The sequence below is a fragment of the Malaclemys terrapin genome, chromosome 17, assembly GCF_027887155.1.
Source record: "Malaclemys terrapin pileata isolate rMalTer1 chromosome 17, rMalTer1.hap1, whole genome shotgun sequence".
NCBI classification, from domain to species: Eukaryota; Metazoa; Chordata; order Testudines; family Emydidae; genus Malaclemys; species Malaclemys terrapin.
Genome location: NC_071521.1, coordinates 3,743,330 through 3,763,825, shown reverse-complemented (window position 1 = coordinate 3,763,825; position 20,496 = coordinate 3,743,330). Strand labels below are relative to the sequence as shown.

Below are 20,496 nucleotides of genomic sequence, written 5' to 3'. Positions count from 1 at the left end.
GAGACCTGACATGCATTTCTGTGGTGACTGGCACTTGATTAGCAGCAAGTCTCTCAGTGGCATTTAAACAAGGTTTTGGATTAAGAGAAAATATCTGGGAGTGTGGGGAATGCAATGTGGAAGAATCCTTCTCTTTCTTTCCATATATATATATATAATGCAAATTTACGAGCGAAGTGTACTTTGCTTCATTCACCATTACACAAACACTGGCATCCAACCATCAGTGCAGCCGTGAAAAGATGCACAAGACAGAGGCACCCAGTAGTGCATATCTCTAGCTAGTGACTTCTCCTACAGCATAAATCTATTTCATGAGGGGCAATAAAGAATGAATTAATAACGCATCTTGTGAAATGCAAGTTCAGGTTTGCATGAAGAGGAGTTGGCGCAACTAGGTGGGATTTATGAGGGTGGAAATGCAGCAGTGTCGATTACGACAACTCAGGTCCTGATCCAAAATCCACTGAAGTCAAGAGAGAGAGGTCCACTGACTTCTGTAGGCTTTGGATCAGGCCCTTGGTGGAGGCATGTGAAAGCACGATCTTTACAGGTGTGATCAGAATTTCCATCTTTAATCTCACACACAACTTGCTCACAACTCTTTAACATCAGATCTTTTTGGAAAAATACTGCAGGGTGGGGTCCTTTGTGAATTAAACATTTCAGGGGTCTTCCCCCTACGTAAGCACAAGTGCAAGATCTTCCTTTCTGTCCTCAGATGGCCAACCCATGGTAGGTCTTAAGTGTCCTCCTGCCTTCTCTGTCATTATGGGGTAATCTTACCCACTATTAGAGGTCTCTGAACCCAACCTCCTCCAATCCGCAAAGAGTCAGCTGCCCTGGCTGCCATTATGTTGCTCCCAACTCATTGTGGTGCTAGTTGGCCAACTGAAAGCAGGCTAAAATTCTCAGTCATATTCTTGTTACTCCAAGTTTTGAATATTTCCTCACGTGTAGCAACAGCTAGGGCTACAGGTCATAAATCAGGTGACCTTTGAGAGCACACTGTCTCCTGGACACCACCATATTAGCCCCTTCCCACAGGCTAGTCACACACAGCTGCAGTTAGTCACAGGCAGCTTGGTTTGGAGAAGCACTCAGATCTGACTCCATGTCAATCTCAGTGGTGGAAACTGCTTGAGACCAGGCGCGGTCTAGATTTTAGGCACTTCCTGCTCTTGGAGCAGTCATAAATAGTCTAAGAACAGGCTCCCTCCCAATATTTCAACACCTCATTCTCACACTTTGGGCACAACCAGGAAGTGCATGGAGTTGCAAGAATGAACAGTATTTTGTAGGAATTAACTTTTTTGGGGAGGGCAGGGGGCCCTCAATGAAGGTTCAGGTTTGATCTGACTAGCCCATTAGGATCAAGGCCTTACTGCTCACTGCACTCCCCTGAGGTATGTTCAGAGCGCCAATGACAAAGAGAGGTGTGTATTACAGGTCAATCTGCACTTCACCCCATGTGAGCTTTTTTCTGCATGATTACTCCAATTTTGAAGATGTGGGAATATTTTAATATAGGTCTGTTTCATTCTATTCTGTGCACCAAATTCATGGAAACTGACCAACATGCAAATTTTCAAAAGTGGGTGCTTTTGAATAATTTCAAAATCCTATGGCTGACCACCTAATCAATATACAAGTGCCTCAAACAGGCATTTATAATCCAAACTGTTGATCTGGACCTCTAAGTTCAGGGTTTAGACATCTCCATAGGAGTCTTTGTTTGAAAATTGGGCTCAAAAGTGTTAGAGAGGTTTGGGAATGAACTCAGCAGGTACTATTTACAGATAAATAACTACATATGTGGAATCTCTCTCTCTCACACACACACACTAAATAAAATTGCACATTGATTTATGTAACCCAAAGCATTGTAGCTGTTACCATCATGAAGAATGATTTCTGGGACTGTATTTGAAAATGGAATTTATAAAGAGTTAAAGTCAAAAGTTCTTGCCCTGAATGAATTAACATCAAGTTAATAAAATGGGAGTTCAATGATGGGCACAGACAATAAGCAATATCAACTAACTACTTGTGTTATTTCCTGTGTAATTTTGGGTCACATTGCACACTGAGAAGCCTTGGAAATCCTCTGGCTTTGGGAGGAACCTGAGAGGAACTCCTCCATGAGCCATTGAGGATCTGGTATGGGATGGAACAGAGATGCTGGGAATAAGAGGGTGGAACTGGAGGAGGTTGACGACTGCACTGAAGCAGAAGAAGCTCACAAGACAACTCACAACATACAAGTAGCCCTGGATGCAGAAGAATGACAGAAGGGCAAAGGGTTTGAGCAGGAAAACAGGAGGGGAAAACAACACACTGGAAGGAAGAGCTAAATGGAGGGTCACCTCCCACACAACCCAAGTCACCAATAACATGATAAGTTTTGCACCCACATTGTGGGCAACAACTAGCACAGTGCTTCATGCAGGACACATGCGCTTGCATGCCTCAGAGAATCAGAACAGTCAAGCAGGAGAAATATTAATACAATCATCAAGTGCTATAAAGAGATTTTAAAACTCTTTTAAAAATCCAAGCATAAAAGCAGGCAGCCTTGACTGGTGCAGAAATCACCGTTCAAAGCCTGAATTAATACAATGAAAGAACAAAGACTAGACCATTCAAAAGGAGCTGAGAAGAAAAAGTTTTCAGAGAAGGCAGAGACAGGATCCTCTTCCTGCTGAAATTCATCACCAGAAGAGTCCTCAGAGAGGAAGACTGTATAGTGTCGCATGGGCTTTACAAGGCTGAAGGAAACAGGAAGAGAAAAGGAAGTTATCGAGTTGTCACATTCACAGTTGCAGAAGGGAGAGAAAACCAAGCAATTCAGGTTCTAAATAATTTCTGAACTCAATTGCCTGCTCCAAGGGCTGAGTACAAGATGACTCAATGGAGTAAGTGTACAGCTTTACTTTGCAGGCTGAAAATACTGTTTTTCTAAAACATCCAGTGCTGCTGCCTCTTGGGAAAAGGTGCTGGGACCTGCAGACCCATCACCACTGTAAGAGGAGCTAGGATGGAAACCAGCCTTCCCACCACAATTCCCAACCAACAATCTGACTTCCTTCCAAATTATTCCTTTGAGCTGTTCTCAGCTTCATTGTACAATCTAATGACATACAGGTTGAGATATCAAGCAGGATAAGCAGAAGAGTACTGCTCAGGTGGGTAAAGAGGGACAAATATCCACAAAATGTATGACAAACCTCCTTGTCCCAAAGCCACACAACTAATTGTACCATGCTGTGCTGCACTACTTACCTACACCATGCTTTCTCCAGAAATGCTGCCTGCTAATGTCTTAATATTTGTCTTAAAATTGCTCACATTTGAGATATTGTTGCTACCACGCGCTGCTGTAGAGAAGGGGTGTACGTACTATACACATACTGTATAGTACAGGTATAAATGAAATATTACCCTCTCCCCCATTAGTTATATACGGTAATACGTACACAGCCTTTCTGCTGGAGATGGTGGCTTAAAGTTTTTGCCAGTAAGATTTTACAGTTTTTTTTTTAAATCTGTGATACATTGTTTAAACATTTGTTATAAAAATATATGTCTTGTCCAGCTGATCCTATGAGCTGTGCCTACATATAAACATACATTACGTCTGTGTCTCTGTGTGTTTGTAGATTAACAACAGGCATATACACACACAAACTATATAATAAACAATACACAGATCAGAACTCCAGGTCTGATCCTTTGCCCACTGAAGTCAATGACAAAGTTCCATAATGAAGAAAACACCATAATTCTGTGTGCATATATACAGCTGGCTATCTGTATAGTAAGGAGAAGACATGGTGAGAAAGAGAAAGCATATAACTGAGAATGGGACACAGAATAAGTATTTCAAGGACACTGATTTTGTGGATACTTTTCCATTAATAATTGTAGCTGTCAACTGCTTTTTTATTTTGTTTTGTTTAACCTTAAAGCAGCTAGATTATTCTTTCCAGTGTAAAGCAGAAATGATTTACTGAATTTGCTCCAGGGCAAATGGAAGTGGATACTACTGCTTTAAACATTCAGAGTGATCCTCAGCTGAAAAGTGGAGGAGATGGCAGAGAGGGCCCATGTCGGAAACATACTGGATGCAAAGGAGAAAAGAGCCATGAGAAATTAGCAGCAACCAGGAGAGAGTGCATGCATGTAGTACAGCACAAATCTGCCATTCCTTTCGATAAGATTAAGCCATTTATTAAACAGAAGCATTTAAGAACTCTCAGAAATATTCTAAAGCATTTTAAAGAACTAAGAAGTCCCAAATAGAAACTTAAAAAAAAAAAGATTCAATTTAAAAATATTAACCAGAGAGCACTGCATTTTAATCTGATGAGCTTTATTTTACAGCATTGTGCTCAGGTCTGCTTTTCATTCCCAGATGACTTAAACAATGGGGGGGGGGGGGGGGGGGGGGGGAGGAAGGGGAAGATAAATCATACAGGATTATGAAAGCATGCGTCATTTTCAACCATTCCCATGAGATCTCTGCCCAACCACATTCATTTTATCTGCTGAACACAGCTGAGTAAGATCCCAGCTATCTCCATGAATAGCGATACACTGTCAGGAGCACAAAGCCATATCGAAAATCAAAAGATGAGGCCCTGATCCTGCTACCACTGAAGTCAACAGCAGAACTCCTACTACTTCAGTGGGTGCAGAGTTGGGCCCAGTACGTTCAGTGAGGAGCTGGTTCTCATCTTGTAGATGATGGAACCATGTTTGCACATTAAATTACAGCAGTTTATATTATGGGCTAATATGCTGAAATCAGAACAGGACGCAAATAATGGTGAAAGAGAAAAACTTGTTGACCTTATGGTTCAGGCATATTAAAGCCTCGTGGCTCTTGTGTTCGAGATCAGTCTTCAGTGTTTTCTTATTAGTTCTGTTGTCCTGACTACTATTGCAAAAGATGGGCTGAAAGAGCATGTAGAAGAGAGGAAGAGAGTCGGGAGCTGTGGGCAACAACCCAAGAGGGTTTGAGATGCCCACTGTGATTTTTGTGATGAACATTTACTCACCATTAGGCCAGAGTAACTGGGGCAAGATGGGCACAGTTGATCAGATTACACTGTAGTCTGTGTTACTCCATGGAATGGTCACATGAGCTGTTCCTCTCTCCTCATGCTGTAATGGATATTCCAGGGAAAACCAAGTGCTGGTGCTGAAGTAAGCTACATTTGCTACAAAATGTTTGAAACAAACTCCTCCAGGCACTAGTTTTATATATATCCAAGAACATTTCAATTAATGTTAGTAAAGAGGCTAACAAAGACTTTTATAGTCAAAAACATTTTAAAAAATGCTTCATCCTTTCTTGACTTATGTATAAACACTCGTTTTCTCTTTCATACATGGGAATTACCACTTGACAGTATCCCAGAAAAACCTACTAGAGTTTCACAGAAATCAGAAGAAACTTGGAATTTCCACAGCTTTTTGCTGAGGAATTCAACCTTTTGGTTATGTGCAGTTAGAGTCTTGAGGTTGTGAATTTCAGATAAGTCAGTTCATTTCCTTTCCCAAGTGTTACTAATGACCTCCTTTGCTTGGCCAGGGTCTGTTTAAATTCAAGTATTTTTTTTTTTAAATGTGGAATTAATTCACCAGGAAGGAATATCTAATTTGAAAGAGGTAGTTCAAAAGACAGACTGGTGGATCAGCTAATAAACTGCATTTCAATGGAGATCAATATAAATAAGATGGAAACTATAATGATAGTTAATAGGCACTTTTTTTTTTTTTGGCTGCAAGGCACCTTACATGACAAAGTGGGATTTCATAATAAAAACTTATTTAAATTCAGCTGCTGCTGTAGTTCCATAGAAGATTTTTGTCAAAGACAAGAGACAAACAATCTAAAATGTCCAAGTTTAAATTTTTTATTAGCTTGAGGCAGTAGAATCCAAAAAAAGAGTGCCTATTCCCTCATTAACCCGATTCAGCGACGATCCTGCAGTCTACCACCCACTACTTGCTAGGATTTCATACACAAAGAGCTGTCTCTGAAAAGGCAGGTCACAGCAAGCCCAGCTACAAGGCAGGCAATGCTGTAGTCTTAGAGGGGAAAAAAGGATCCTGTCCGTCACAGCGACAACCCTCATCATCTCCACATGACTGCACCAGCTCCTGCCTACCTAATCTCTTAGCTGAGTTACCATGCAGATGACTTGCTGATCTCTTTCTAATGTTTAGTTTAACATGTCTTCAGTTAGCACTAGCATATGACAGTACTGACAGCCGTGGCTGTTCCTTTTAAAATATCATGTCAGAAACACAGTGCAATAAAGCCAGGGATGCGCTCCATGGCTCTGCGTACCATTATGATAGTATGGATTTATTTTTTAATGAGGAAGATCTGCATCTCGGGAGCTTTTTTCATGTGTCAGGATGCATGGACAAATCAGCAGCACATCACACTGGCCAAAAATGAAATGCTGACAAATGTAGATATTTCAAATTTAATTGACACCTAAATGTACTTAAGATAAAAATATAGAAAATCACTGAGCACTGGGGTTTGGGAATTAATGAAGGGAATTCTATAATCATTTAAAAGGTTATTTCATTTACAGAGAGGGAACTTTAATTTATATATTAAAGTAGATGCTTTGGGTTTTTTCTGATTACACAGATCATACTGTACAGGTGCAGCGTGGACCCACTTGTATTGTTTTTTCCATGCACCGGGTATTCCAAGTTTCACATATTTCTTGATTCCTGGAATAGCTGTGCAACTTCTCAAGGGAATTAAGGGTGTAGTAAATATGAAGAGAGTAAGGGGTTTGGATGTGTGGAGTACTTGTTACCAATATGAAATGGAGACCAGAGACTGGGGAAATCCCTATTTTTTCTCACTAAGAACAAAGCACAAATCCAGCACCTGTAATACTTTCCTGTAGAGTATGAAAAATCATTAAGCCTGGGTATGCACTACCAAAAAAATTCCAATATTTGCTTGATTTTTTTTGTAATTAGCTTCTGCCATCTTTGCATGAGTTTACTGGTGGGAATGTTCCCAGGAGCATCGAATGTTAAGTGAATAGGCACACTTAATTGACAAACATTAGAATTCACACTAGAAATCTGATGCTAAGAGTTACACTCATCCAATCAGGTAATGAAAACAATACCATGTGACCTGCATGTCCAATGAGAGCTGACAAATTGAATTTTGTATATTTTTAGTGAACTGCTCACGACTCTACAGAACATGATATATTAAAAGTTGCCAAGTAATTTCTAATCGGGATAAGCTGAAGAAAGTTATCACCTGCCCTAACAATTAACAGGTAAGAGTCTAATAAATTATTAGTTTAACATTATTTGCTTATCTCAAACAATGCTAGCCTGCACAGAGCGCACTTCCACTGCAGATATCAGACCTCGTTACAAAAGCAGGTTGTATGTTAGGTAGATTCTTCCTTAATTACAAATGGAGGAACTGAGGCCCAGAATTTCAGTTACTTGCCCAGTGTCACAGAGGAAGTTGGTGGCAGATTCAGGAATTGGAGCCAATCTTATTCTGAATCCTAGACCATGCTGCCTCACTAACCAACAGGATGTAAGGGGTCTTTGGAAGACTATGCTTTCATGTTGGAGTTTTGGATGAGAAGGGCCCTTGGTGGCATCTACATCCTCCCATACTGCTATCAAACCCATATGGCCTACCTTCTCATTGCTACCACTCCTCTCTGGCCTTCTAATCAAGACTGGCATCATGAAACAAAAACATACAATGAACATACCAGTGACTTCCATAATTCTATATAAGACAGAGGAAAAATGCCAGTAGGTAAGTTTTAAGGATGTTTTAGTTTTAAGATTAAAGATGCTGGGTTTTGGCTGGAACCTGACACAGCCACGTTGGAGTACCAGAGAAAGCCATCTCTTCTCACAGGTGATTGCATGTCATAATATAAGTGCCATGGTCTTGAAACCATCTTTGCTCTACAGGAGTCAACTCAGAATTTGGACAGGAAAATATAAAATATAGAATACCATCAAGTTTTGTTTTTAAGATTACACATATTCCACCAAATACTGGGCTTGCTGTGCATGCACACAGGAAAGCTGTGCATGGAATCTGATGCTCTACAGCAGGGGTCGGCAACCTTTCAGAAGTGGTGTGCTGAGTCTTCATTTATTCACTCCAATTTAAGGTTTCGCGTGCCAGTAATACATTTTAACGTTTTTAGAAGGTCTCTTTCTATAAGTCTATAATATATAACTAAACTATTGTTGTATGTAAAGTAAATAAGGTTTTTAAAATGTTTAAGAAGCTTCATTTAAAATTAAATTAAAATGCAGAGCCCCCAGGACGGGTGGCCAAAACCCAGGCAGTGTGAGTGCCACTGAAAATCAGCTCGCGTGCCGCCTTCGGCACCCATGCCATAGGTTGCCTACCCCTGCTCTAGAGCATGTGAACAAAAAAGGACTAAGATTTTGGCTCTGGGTGCCCAATTCCCATTAATTTTGATGCGAGTTGGGTGTCAAAATCTCACAGGTGGCTTTGGAAAGCTTAGCCTAAATGCGCCGTTTTCTCTTCCTCCAATGTACTAAAAAAAAAAAAAAAAAAAAAAAAAAGGACTTGCTCTTTTGATCACGAGCTCCTTCCCACTTTTTTTCAAATACCTTTGCAGATTCATCGTGTTGGGCAACCAACCTCAGAATTCACAGTTTCATTGATGAGTCAATACTCACATGCGTGAAGCAAACAGCTTTGTCCTGCATTCCTTTTCCTACTTACAAACATCTGTGCTTCAGGGGAACAAGTAATGTTACAATGTGTCACGTCAGAGTCAGGCATGGTTTTTCCTTAGACAGCAGCTGGATGGAACATTCGAAAGTATTTCTCAAGCCCAGTAGCATTAAGGGCAGCATTAGAATGACCTGGCATAATGACAGCACAGTTAACCCATGATTAACCTTGGCAGAACGGCACCATCTCCACAAAAGCGAGTCTCTGCATCAGCACAGCCCGGGAACACACATCCCCCAAATCTAAAACCCTAACAACTATAGCAAGTTATGAAAAAGGATGACTGTGCTCCAGTCACCCTTTCTCCTGATTTACTAGTTCCATGATTGGATTCGGTTTTCAAGGCATCATCTTCTTTGTGTCTAGCTTCCTCCATGACAGCCTTTCCCCATGAAGATGAAGAGGACAGCATGTAGCAGATCTTTCTGCAATATTCTGCAGTGATTTTATGTATTCATTTTTGACCCAGCTGCATTTGCTCAGTTAGGAAGCAGGCTGGCTTAACCACCTTCCCAATAGATGTTCTTGCTTACAATGGTGCTGTGCGAAACCTCTGTACCATACACAGTAATTTCCAGGTGGCAGAGGCTCTAGGAAGCTGGCCACAGCAAGTGAAATGCAATGTGCTTGATAAGTTACCACCATTCAGCTGAGCCATCATGCTGATTTCATGCTAACTTCAATGTAATGAGCCCACTATCACACAGCAGCCAATTTTCATTCATACAATACATGGGAAAGTCATTAGTGCTTCTATAGTGAGTACTGCATAATTTCTGGAAAGTCATAATGAACGGCTGCTGTTGCAGTGATGTTGGTTTAGCCTGCCCAAGAGCCTTTCAACTTGCAGTTAATTGTGAGCTTAACCCTCTGCTTTTCCATTTTAATTTCTACCCACTCTGAGTGCCCTGGAAGCCAGCTAGTCAATATTTAATGTGAAGAAACCAGAACCTAGAGCTCTCCCTGGAAGCCCATTGTGTGCTTAACAGGCAATCTGGATAGGTTAGTTGGATGCAAAAGAGGTCTCACACACAGTAAAAATGGCCTATCAGAGCCATAACTATTAGCATCAGCTCTCCATGCTGTAGGGTCAGAGATAGAGATAACCAGGATAGAATCAGGTTTTAAAGCATAAACATTAATTTTAACAGCTGCATCCCCCAATTATTTCTATGAAAATCTAGGTTTGTGTTTAGAGTGTGTCATGGATGACTTGTCTCAGCCCAGGATGGTGACCCAAAACTTCCTGGGTTCTTAAATACCAAGGGCTAGTGGTATCTGATCCTGGCTCTGCCTCTCTGCTGATTCACTGTATGGCCCTTCGACAAGTCTCTTACGGCCTCCTTGTCTGAGGCACTGAGCAATCCATGCAAACTCACGGTGCTCAACTCTTCTGAAAATGAGCTCAGTAACCTCTCTGCATGAATCTCCCTAGGCGTAGGGCACTGCTCCTACCTGGGGGGCGTCTGGGAGGAAGGTTTGCAAAGCACTCGGAAGATGAAAAGTGCTGTACAAGGATCAAGTGTTTTATGTTTCTTTACCGGGGCCAAGGGAAACTCAGATGGGCCAGATTCTGCTTTTTATTCAAGCTACAGAGCTTTCCTTTTGGATTACCAAATCAAGCATGATAGTGCCTAAGAGTCCACAACCACTGGTTACATATTTACCATAAAAACAATTTTTAATAATTGGCTTTTTGCACTAACCAGATTTTTTTTCAAAGAAAAAAAAAGATTGTTTCTGTCCAAAAATTCTTTTTTTGATGAAAATTTTGGAGAATTTTTTGTTGAAAATAAAAAAAGCTTTAGGTTTTCAGTGGCTGAAGAGCAGAAATTTTTCAGTTTTTGGATTTTTGATAAAACTCTGGAAAATCTCAATGAAAAAAATTCAAATTTCACTACCTTTTTCATGGGTGAAAAAACAATTTCCCCACAAACTTTAATAATGTATGTGGCATAACAACAGACTGTCATGCTGGAAACAACCCAAGTGCTTTTGGGAGGTGCCACCGCTACCCTCTGGGTAGAATCCTTCAGACTTTTGATTTTAACCAACGATCCACTGGAAAATAAAAACATGCCCCAGGAAATGACATGCTTTGCTCGTACAGGAAAAGTACTAACACACAAAACTAGAGACAGTAAATTTCTCCATGTTAAATAAGTGCCTTGATAAATGTAATGGCTGGAAAAGGATGCCTGAGTGGCAATTGACTTTTCAGAAAACGGATGCTATGTTACAACTTCAGAGGAGATTGTGTATTGTGATTCATATTTGCTGTAGTCCTTTATAAGAGCTAATGCCACATTTTTGTGTTTTTTGTCTCCTTCAGCTAGAAAGAGGATGCAAGACCCATAGACTGGGCTGGTATTTTAGAGACGTTGAAAAATGCCCCTTAGTCCAATTGGAGTCATTCAGAACCGATATACTAGTGGTGCTGAAGGTACAAAACCTCCCACTGAACCCAAGCTCCTCCTTACAAAGACCTTCCACATATGAGAATCTGAGGAGATTCACTGCTTAGTAAATCATTCACTGTAGCATTAGTGCAATTCAGAGCTATTTTGGTCAAGTCCGGTTTAAGGGGAAAAAACCACATCCATATGGACTAGGTTCACAGAAACCTGTTTTGATCTGCAATTAGCAGCAGTTGTGTGTGTGTGTGTGTGTGTGTGTGTGTGTGTGTGTGTGTGTGTGTGTGAGAGTGAGAGAGATTCTGTAGGTTCGTTCCGGGATGCAGCGCACGGCAGGTGTGTCATCCCACTTTTATACAGACATTTATTCTTATGCTGGTTTGGGCTTTCTTTTTTCTTTCTTTTTAGTAGCAATGCAGAAGGGAACGCACAGTACCAACTTTCCCCTGTGGGTAGTGATAGAAATATATCCGCTGCCAGGTGGCATTGGCAGCCATTACAAAATTAAAACAATTACAATAAAATTTTAATTGGTAGAAGAAAAAAAAGCAGGAAGCCAGCTGGTCTCCTGGTCCATTTCTGAATCCTGACTGCAGGTCCCTTGGCAAGGTGGTATCGCTCTCCCAATCGAGTAAGAGAAATGTAACTGGCTCTGTTCAGCTAAGACCCTGGGATGAGAGGCAGGCGCAGGTTGAGAAGTGCTGCTCGGTTCTAGTTCGTCAGGGGAAAACTATTGGTGCTTAGGGAGTTATGAGGAGAAAGATTTCCATTCCCACTTGTTTACATTTTCCAATGAACAAGGGACTAGAATTAGGTCAGATAAATGGCCAGGTACATTAATTTACTGGTAATAAGAGTCAGTCTTCAGGGGGAGTTTTATACCCCAATGTAAGTGTTACAAGTGCTACAAACCAACCATGGCTGTTAACAAACCAACCATGTTAACGGCAGCTGTATGTGTACAGATTTCTGGGCATGGTTTGGAGAATGTTTGTTTTAGTGTCAGTCTGATGAGATTGTTCAGTACAATGCATTTACCCAAACAGAGGAGAAACAGAATAAACCAAGCTCTGCCCTGCAGGAAGGAAGCGAATGGACCAAATACCTGATCCCCCAGAGCTTCCTCAGGGAAGGAACCCATGGCTTTCAGGATCAGGTCTCTGCATTAGAGAAAGGGGGAGCTTTTGAAGTGCATTATGTGAATTACATTGTGAAACGAAGACTATTTGTCTGAGACCCACGTCACTCCCGATAACGCCAACAGGAGTTATGAGCACCCATCATGGGGATGGGAAAGGAAACATCGGGGGCTTTGAAAGTGTGGGTTTTCCTGAGTCAGGTTTGTTTTGTTTGTCCAAACACTCGCCGCCCTTCCCATGGAAAAGCCCCAATGGAAACAGAGAGTATTACTGTAGGCTCTACTGCAAAATCTCCATTTCTAAACATGCTGGAAACCTGCTGATCACAATTCTGCTCATATGCAAAGTCAGCAATACATGCAGCAGGCCTGCCGGGAGGGAGGAAAGGTTCATCTGATGGGGAAGTTCTCCAGAAAGCAGAACTGGCGAAGGGATATGGAAGAGAAGGAGGGAAAACATAAAATCAGAAACACTCTCACCACGAGCTGGGTCAAGAGCTGGAAAGCACATGCACATGTGATCGCTGGCTGCATTGTGCTCCTGGCAAAAGGAGTGGCCACATTCAACTGTTATGAGTGTGATTGGGAGGAAATGTAAATCTTTCTGCACTCATATCCTTCTTCCCATAAACCAAGATATTATCTTTTCCTATCTGTGTTGATCCTCCTGTGTCTCTCACACCTTCCCACTCTCACCTTATAGGCTGCAGCATGATGCAGATGACAGACCAAGGGGAGAAGCATCAGCGCCCTGTGTGGAAGGGTCGCTCTGCTATCGGGAATGGCTTATTGCTCGGCATTAAGAACAAAGTTATTCTAAAATTTAGAAACACTTTCACTCTGAGGAGGCTTGGAATGATTCTTAGTTATCGTTTGTGACACCGTAGCCCCAAAGATCCCCATTTGGGCAAGGGCCCCACTGTGTGAGGCACTCTGTGCACCTACCGGACTGCATGATCCCACCTGAAAAGCTGAGACCCTCATTTAAAGATGAAACACAACAAATGAGTGTAGCAAAGAACAGGGTGGCAGGGGATGGGGAACAGCCCAGGGTACCATCCCCAGCACCAGGTGGTTTCACAGGGGTACACTGTAATCGCTCTGGCTGAAGCATGTAAAGATTTTTCTCCAATCATTATTTTCAAAAAAGTTCCCCATCAACCATAGCAAACTCCAGTGCCAGGCCTCCCATGATATTTCTCCCCGTAGGAGGAAGTGTCCATGCTCTATTGTTTTCAGATAGCAACATATTTATTTGCCTGCTCCCACCCACCCACCCACTGACTCTCAGTCATCCCTCTTACTGAGCATTCCTCTTCACTCTCCTTTCCCCAGGGCAGCAGTAAAGATAAACCATCCCTGGTGCTTACAGGGTGGAAGACAAGTGACCCCACGAGCTGTACAGTCACTTCCACAAGCAAGGTGGCTATTGGTCTTTGTACAGTAAGAGAAAGGGCCCAGTTCCAACTCAGGCGTGCTGCTGCTACACCACCATCACACACTGAGCTCCTGCCCCCTGCCCCAGCGTATGATACTATTGCACATACAGTCCAAAGCTGAACTCGCCTTGTTTGGCTGCCGTATTGCTTTGCAAACTCGCATCTAATTAGCTGTCCTCTATCACCCCTGAGTCTCCGTTGGCATTATTGCCTTACAGGTTTCTCACACCCACTGACTGTGCACTTTGCATGATCTTTGGACGAAAGCCTCACATGTTTTAAAGCTGAATCTCATTTTGTTACGTTCCATTCACATTTCTAACCTGTCTGGGTCCCACTGTTTTTGTTCCTCTGACCTGAATGGTGTTTGCAACTCCTGCCAATTTGGTATCTGTAAGTTTCATTAACAGGCTATTCATTTCCTCCTCAGCCCATTCATGAAGCTGATGGAGGCACTCACCAAAACAGCAAATGGAATCTGCCTGTGTAAGGGGGGAAAGAATTTCCCATTGGTGGTTGCAAACCTTTCGGTTTCACTGCCAGGTGAAACAAGGGTTCACCCTTACAAAAGAGGGACAACCTGACTGGTCATTGAAGAGATAAATAGAAGACAAATTTGTGTCACTTGGAAAGGCAGAGGTAAATGACAGGTGAAGGGTAAAAGAGTCTCCTATTCAACTCTGCCTACATCTGGGCTCAGGAGAAATCTGACCAGCAAGGAACTCTTCTTTGTGTATTAGAATGATATAGCAGAAGGCTGCTATAGTCTAGTTTCAGTTGATTGCAGAGTGGGAGACAATACAGAGAGATGGGCCAAAAACAAGCAAGAGAGAAAACCGGGTAGCTTTTAAAAACAAATCCTGTCTTTGTGGTTTCCTTTAAGGAGACATGGGAGCACTGTCCCCTCCTGGGAAATACAAAAGATAATGGCTTGTAGAAAACGGTCTTAAGGTCCTCTCTTTAATTAGGGTCAGCTATTCTTTTAAACGTTTTTCAATTATTTAAAATGCTGTTCTGGGGTAAATAGTGAGGAGGGAGGTCAGGATTAATGAGTCTCCTCCTGTTCAAAGGCACCTGCCCAACCACACTTGAAAGTCTCAAGCCATTTACATTAGCTTTCTTATTAAACAAAAGATACTATCTATTTCTGACACCACCACACAGCTAATCCTCACTGGTTTGTGATCTTGCCCGGGGTGATGCTCCGGAGCCGCACATACCATGTTCTCCAGAGAAGATTTCCATCTTCTATCATAGCACCTTGAAAGCTGCATCTGCCTCTCTTTCTTTTCCCATTCATCTCCCCAACGCCAACAGGTTTTTGTTAGAATAATGCTTACAAGGTGTCTGATCTATTATAAGATTGTAGTATTAACTGGCTGGCCAGAGGCTCCCTATGTTTGCTCAAGTTTGTCCTGCCAGCTAAAGTTGATGACAGGAGAGAATGAAAATACATCTAACTGCTATTGTGACATGACATTTGGATTGGGAGAAACACTGAAGATGGGACAGATCAGAAAGAGATTCAGAGAAATACTGGCACCACACACCAAATGTCACTAGCACTAGAAGCTACTCCTTTCCCAGCCCAAAGCTCCTGCTGGTCATTTAAAATGTAAAAAAAACCCTCTTATGGTGAAATGCCAAAATGTAATTCTTTGTCAGTGCACGTGCCTAAAGAACAGGTCAGACCCCTGCAAAGAGTCATCAATACTGTTTGCATTCACAGCCATTTCCACAATACAGCCATTTAGTGATTTGTTCAGTTTCAATAGCTGAATTTTTAGGAATTTCTAACAAACTAACTGCAAAAAATTAAAATTTAGAATAAAATGGTAATTTGTATTTAATTGATGGGTATAAGTGTAAAATACTGGTGAGCTTTTTCAACTAAATTTCCTGATCTCATATAGTTTTGATTCTTTTGTAACATGAAATGTAAATAAAGTTTAGAAGCAAGTCATATTGAATGATGTCAGGCAGCTTAATCCAAAAATGTGTAATCCTTCCTACAAAATATGCATGGTGGTTACACTAATTCCTTTATCCTATCCCTGTAGTCTATTAGTCATGCAACAATTCAAGGATCAGCATGTTAATGAAATTATTCACAAAATACATTTTCTTAAATAAAAATGGACACTATAATCTTTTTGCAAGGAGAGCCTTTCCCATGAAGCACAATATACCTCACAAACCCTTGCGCAGGACTGGCTTGCAATCTATTCCACAAGAGGGCAATCATATTCCACTATAAAATGTATAGGATGATTGTGGCTCAGTTTAGAAGTGACCAGTTATTTCCAGCTGAACGCAAACACTAAATACCTCCCCATTCTGCTGTGTTTGGGAAAAGTGAAACAAATATCTAATTTGAGATGGCACTCACTCTCTCTTCAGAGCTGAAAATAAATAAGTTTACAGAAGGTAAGTGTTTTCTTGTTCCAAGTTTTTGAATAGTTTCAGATTTAATAGTTATCTGCAACCTGAAATACTAAAGATATTTCACTGCCAGGACACCCAATCACCTCAGATTAGAGAACAAACAAATAATATAGATGGGACATGACATAAATGATTATTAATACTGTGGTTGGATAGGAACGCTAAAATAGAAGATATTTTAGAAACTGAAAGTAAGTCCACTTTTCAAGAGCATAATTAAAGACGTTCCAAGGGCAAAAAATATAAATTCATTCTTTTTGTAAGTTTGGTTCAGACAACTTACATTCTCGGTCTAGTGCCTGCTGTTCTTACCTGGCTGCCTGAGCGTTCCCCAGGTGAGTGCCAAACACTCTGTCTTGACACTGGCAATATTTTCCAAGACATCCTTTTCTACCTAACATCAGTGGCCCCTGGCAATATGCCCAGTCCTCGGCTTCCCAAATTCTGAACCAAAATAAGGCAACCTGCTTATTCAGACACTCAAAAGTACAGCAAACTAGTAGTAGATTTTGATAAGCAAACAGAGGTGACATATAATCACCTCTTTTGTAATTGTAGATGATGTAAACATTTAAATTCTTAATAATTTGCCAAATAAAAATGAATAATAAATAAAGTCAGATATGTATGCTAATGAAATACATCTGTCAGGTACTGAAAGTGTTCTTTAGTCTGCATTAGTAAGGCGGGATATCCATTCTCTCTTTAGGTTTATACTTGGTGGCCTGTTGTTTACATACAGGTTGGAAAGATTGTATTCAGACTGAATCAACTACTCAACAAATCTCTGTCTTCTATGAAGTCCTTTTGTCTGGTAGCTTTCATTGAGAAATCTGCAAAACCTTCTCTGTTCAGGGTAACAGATGATGCATTATTGTTTTGAACAACAAAAGATGCTGGAAAGCAATGCCTGTGTGTTGATTGCATGTGATATGTGATATTTTTCAGTCACAGGAATGAAACTTATTTAAAGAAGTGATTTAGAGAAGTTTTCAATCAACTTTACAGAGATTATGAAATTTTAGCTACTAAACAAGAGACATCATGCACTATAAAGCTTTCACTATATATAGGGTGACCAGATGTCCCGATTTTATAGGGACAGTCCAGATTTTTGGGTCTTTTTCTTATTACCCCCCACCCTCTGTCCTGATTTTTCACATTTGCTGTCTGGTCACCCTAACTATTTAAGGCTCTCTGTAGAGCTTCAAGCGGCAGAAGGACTTCAACAATCATACAAAAACAACCTTAAATGTCTGATCATAAAATACTCCCTGGTTCCTAGGCAAGGCTACTCAATGATGGTGGGTTATAAATAGAGCTGGTCACAATTTTCCATTGAAAATTTTTTTAAATGAAAAGTCTTTTTCCAAACTAAAAATGTTCATAAAAAGCTTTTTTTTAAAAAATTCTGTTTAAAAAAAAAAAAAAAAAACTGGAAATTTCAAAAAATTCATTTTTTAAAACTCCTTTCTTTCATCTAAAATTTTGCCCAAAACTTTAAAAAAATGAAAAACTGTTGTGTAATTAAAATTACCCTGAAATTCTGATTTTTTTTTTGTGAAACTATATTTCCTTTCTTTGACCAGCGTTAATTATAAACAAATCCCAGGCCCTTTACATGCTCAGGCAGATGTCGAGAAATGCAGCAACAAAATACTTACTGTTCTGGACTAGAAACTGAAGTCCTTCGCCCTTCCACAGCAATGTTGCTCTTGGGTCTCTTAACAACATGAGGTCTTGGAGGACGAACCTATTATATACACACACAATGGAGACATTTCATCAAATACTCTAACAAGCATCAAAACAATAGACACATTCCACATAAAATCTGCAAAAATTGATCCATTGCCAGCTTAGAGATTGCTTCCATTCAGAATCCCTCTTGAAAATTTATATATTTCCGTGCCACACTAAAATTATCATTAAATCTGTATTAAACTGAACTATAGTAACCCATATCATTAAAGGACTCTAATGGCACTTGTGCAAATTTATATCTAAGTTTAGACGTCTGGGCTAAGGGTTAAAATGGTTCAACTTATTTTACTTTTTTAAAGCAGCAAATGTCATGTAAATGCTTTTGTCAGTTTGGAATCATACTGAAGATATGAGTAATTGGAAGAGTCAGGTCAATACACTGACTGATGGGTATTAGCCATGTACTCAAAGTTTATTTCACTTCTGCATGCAGATGAACAAATAGTAGATCTTCTGACTGAGTCCCCAAATTGTGTGCTTCATGTAAAGACTTAATTGCTAAAATGAAAATGGGAAAGCCTTGTATTTAGTTGCACAATGTACAGGAGACCAGAGTTCAACTCCAAAACCACACTCTTTTTCTTTGCCTGTTTGTAATAAACTGATTGACTTTCTACAGCAATCACTTCTGTGTAGGGAAGACAGCACTGAAAGAAATGAAGAAGTGAAAATAAAAATAAAAGCATGAAAAGCATTACCAATTTCCATGATGCCATAAAGAGTTTGGTTCCTTTAATCAGTTTAATAGAACGTATTATTAGGTGTGTTTCCATAAACACTGAAGAGTTGCAGGTGAATTTTATTCAGTAGCCATTCAATAAAATCTAAAGTTTTTCTGCAGTTAGATGATATATTTGATATACCGTTTCTATTAGTCTTATCTGAAGTTACCGCTTTATCATCTTCTGATGCTGAGAAACATTGCTTTTTTTTGCCAGCACAGAACAGGAAATATACAAGCTTCAGATTAAGGAATGTTTACACACACGCCTAACTGTTCTCGCATGAGCAGTATTATTTAAGTCAATGTGACTACTTACATGTGTCAAGCTAAGTGCATACGTAAGTGTTTGCAGAGTCAGGGCCACGAGGTACAGATCACCTTCTCTGATGGGAGTTGTTCATATGTAAGAATTGTTCTCATAACAAACCTCTAAGTTGTTGACTTAGCCCAACATCAGTTTCAGCAAGAATCTCCAAAGCCCCCAAATAAAGAACGGAACACAACTAAACTTCTGCCATCCCTAAGCTTGTGTTTTCTTAATAGCTGCAGTATATAGAAGGCTGTTAAAGGTCTACAATCTAAATGCTCTTTGGATGATGGGTGAATTTGTTTGCAGTGAGAGATGATGGTCTCTCCTCCCCCATATCCTCACCCTTAGTATGGTTATAGGAACATAAAGCTCTAATTTCCACAGCAGGAAAAAGCCCTGAACCCTGTGTGTAGGGTTTGCGACACATGAACATGCATAAGATAATAGCAGAATTACCTTTTGAATTTTTGTTTCAAAGGCAATAGTGTGCAGCAGAAATGATGGAGAAGTTCAGAGACGGATTGCCGCTACTCGGGGGGGGGGGGGGGGGGGGGTGGAGGAAGGGCTTATAGGAAGGTCAGATGTTAAGGTCTCAAAGATCAGTCCCCACACAAGACTGTTCCTTTCTACAATAAAGACAACTTAAGAATGTGAATTTATGGCAGGAATGGAAGGATTAAGTTTGTGGCAACTTCCACTGAACTTGCAACGTGGTGAAACATGGGGAAAAGAACAACAGAGCTAATTAGACGAGCTGAGCTGTCAGAGTGCAGCTGAATGGCTCAGTGCCAACAAACAAAAAGAATGGGCTGGCAATCAGCGGGATCGATGGAGAAGACTGCTTCATTAGGGATGATAAAACAGAGAGAGAGAGAGAGAGAGAGAGAGAGAGGCAAGCAAGGGGGATACAGGGAGAGAGAAAGAGAGAGGGAAAGAGAGAAAGGAAGAAAGAAAGCTGTTTAATTAAGCCTGAGCTGGAAGATGATGCATAAAGCTGGCTTGTCATCGTGCTGTGAACACTTTCACCTTTTGGGTGGTACTCAAGGGGGGACGACTTTGGATGGCTTCTCTAGTGTTACCAGCCCAGCAGTGTCTGGGGAAAAATGCTAAGAAGGATTTAGAGCACTGTTCTAGGGGGACTGCAGGGGAAAGTCAGGAAACAAGCCAATTCCTTGCTGGATTTGAAGCTGTATATATCCAAGCAGGCTGGGTTAAATGTGCACTGAATGCACAAGCACCTAGAAAATCTGATGGCATGAGAGCGTGTATGAGAAAGAAAGGGTAAATACCTAATGTAGAAGGGTTAAACTAGCACATAACACTCCCTACTTCACCCAGGGCCAGCTCCAGGGTTTTGGCCACCCCAAGCAGCAAAAAAAAAAAAAAAAAAAAGAGGAAGGCGAAGTGAACCAGAGTGAGGGACCGTCCACCAAATTGCCGCCGAATAGCTGGACGTGCCGCC

General features: G+C 40.8%; 1 protein-coding gene across 7 annotated transcripts in view; it reads right to left on the bottom strand.

Annotated features, from left to right (window-relative positions):
• The window catches only part of DENND1A (DENN domain containing 1A), a 355,075-nt gene that overhangs the window by 6,821 nt on the left and 327,758 nt on the right, over window positions 1–20,496 (bottom strand). For 4 of the 7 annotated variants that reach the window (XM_054007237.1, XM_054007239.1, XM_054007240.1 and 1 more), the window contains 2 exons: window positions 17,901–17,989; window positions 2,640–2,768 (listed from right to left, as the gene is read on the bottom strand). In XM_054007237.1, coding sequence (XP_053863212.1) covers window positions 2,640–2,768; window positions 17,901–17,989 — 218 coding nt within the window. The remainder of the gene's footprint in view (window positions 1–2,639; window positions 2,769–17,900; window positions 17,990–20,496) is intronic. The other 3 variants (XM_054007241.1, XM_054007242.1, XM_054007243.1) reach the window with 1 other exon arrangement.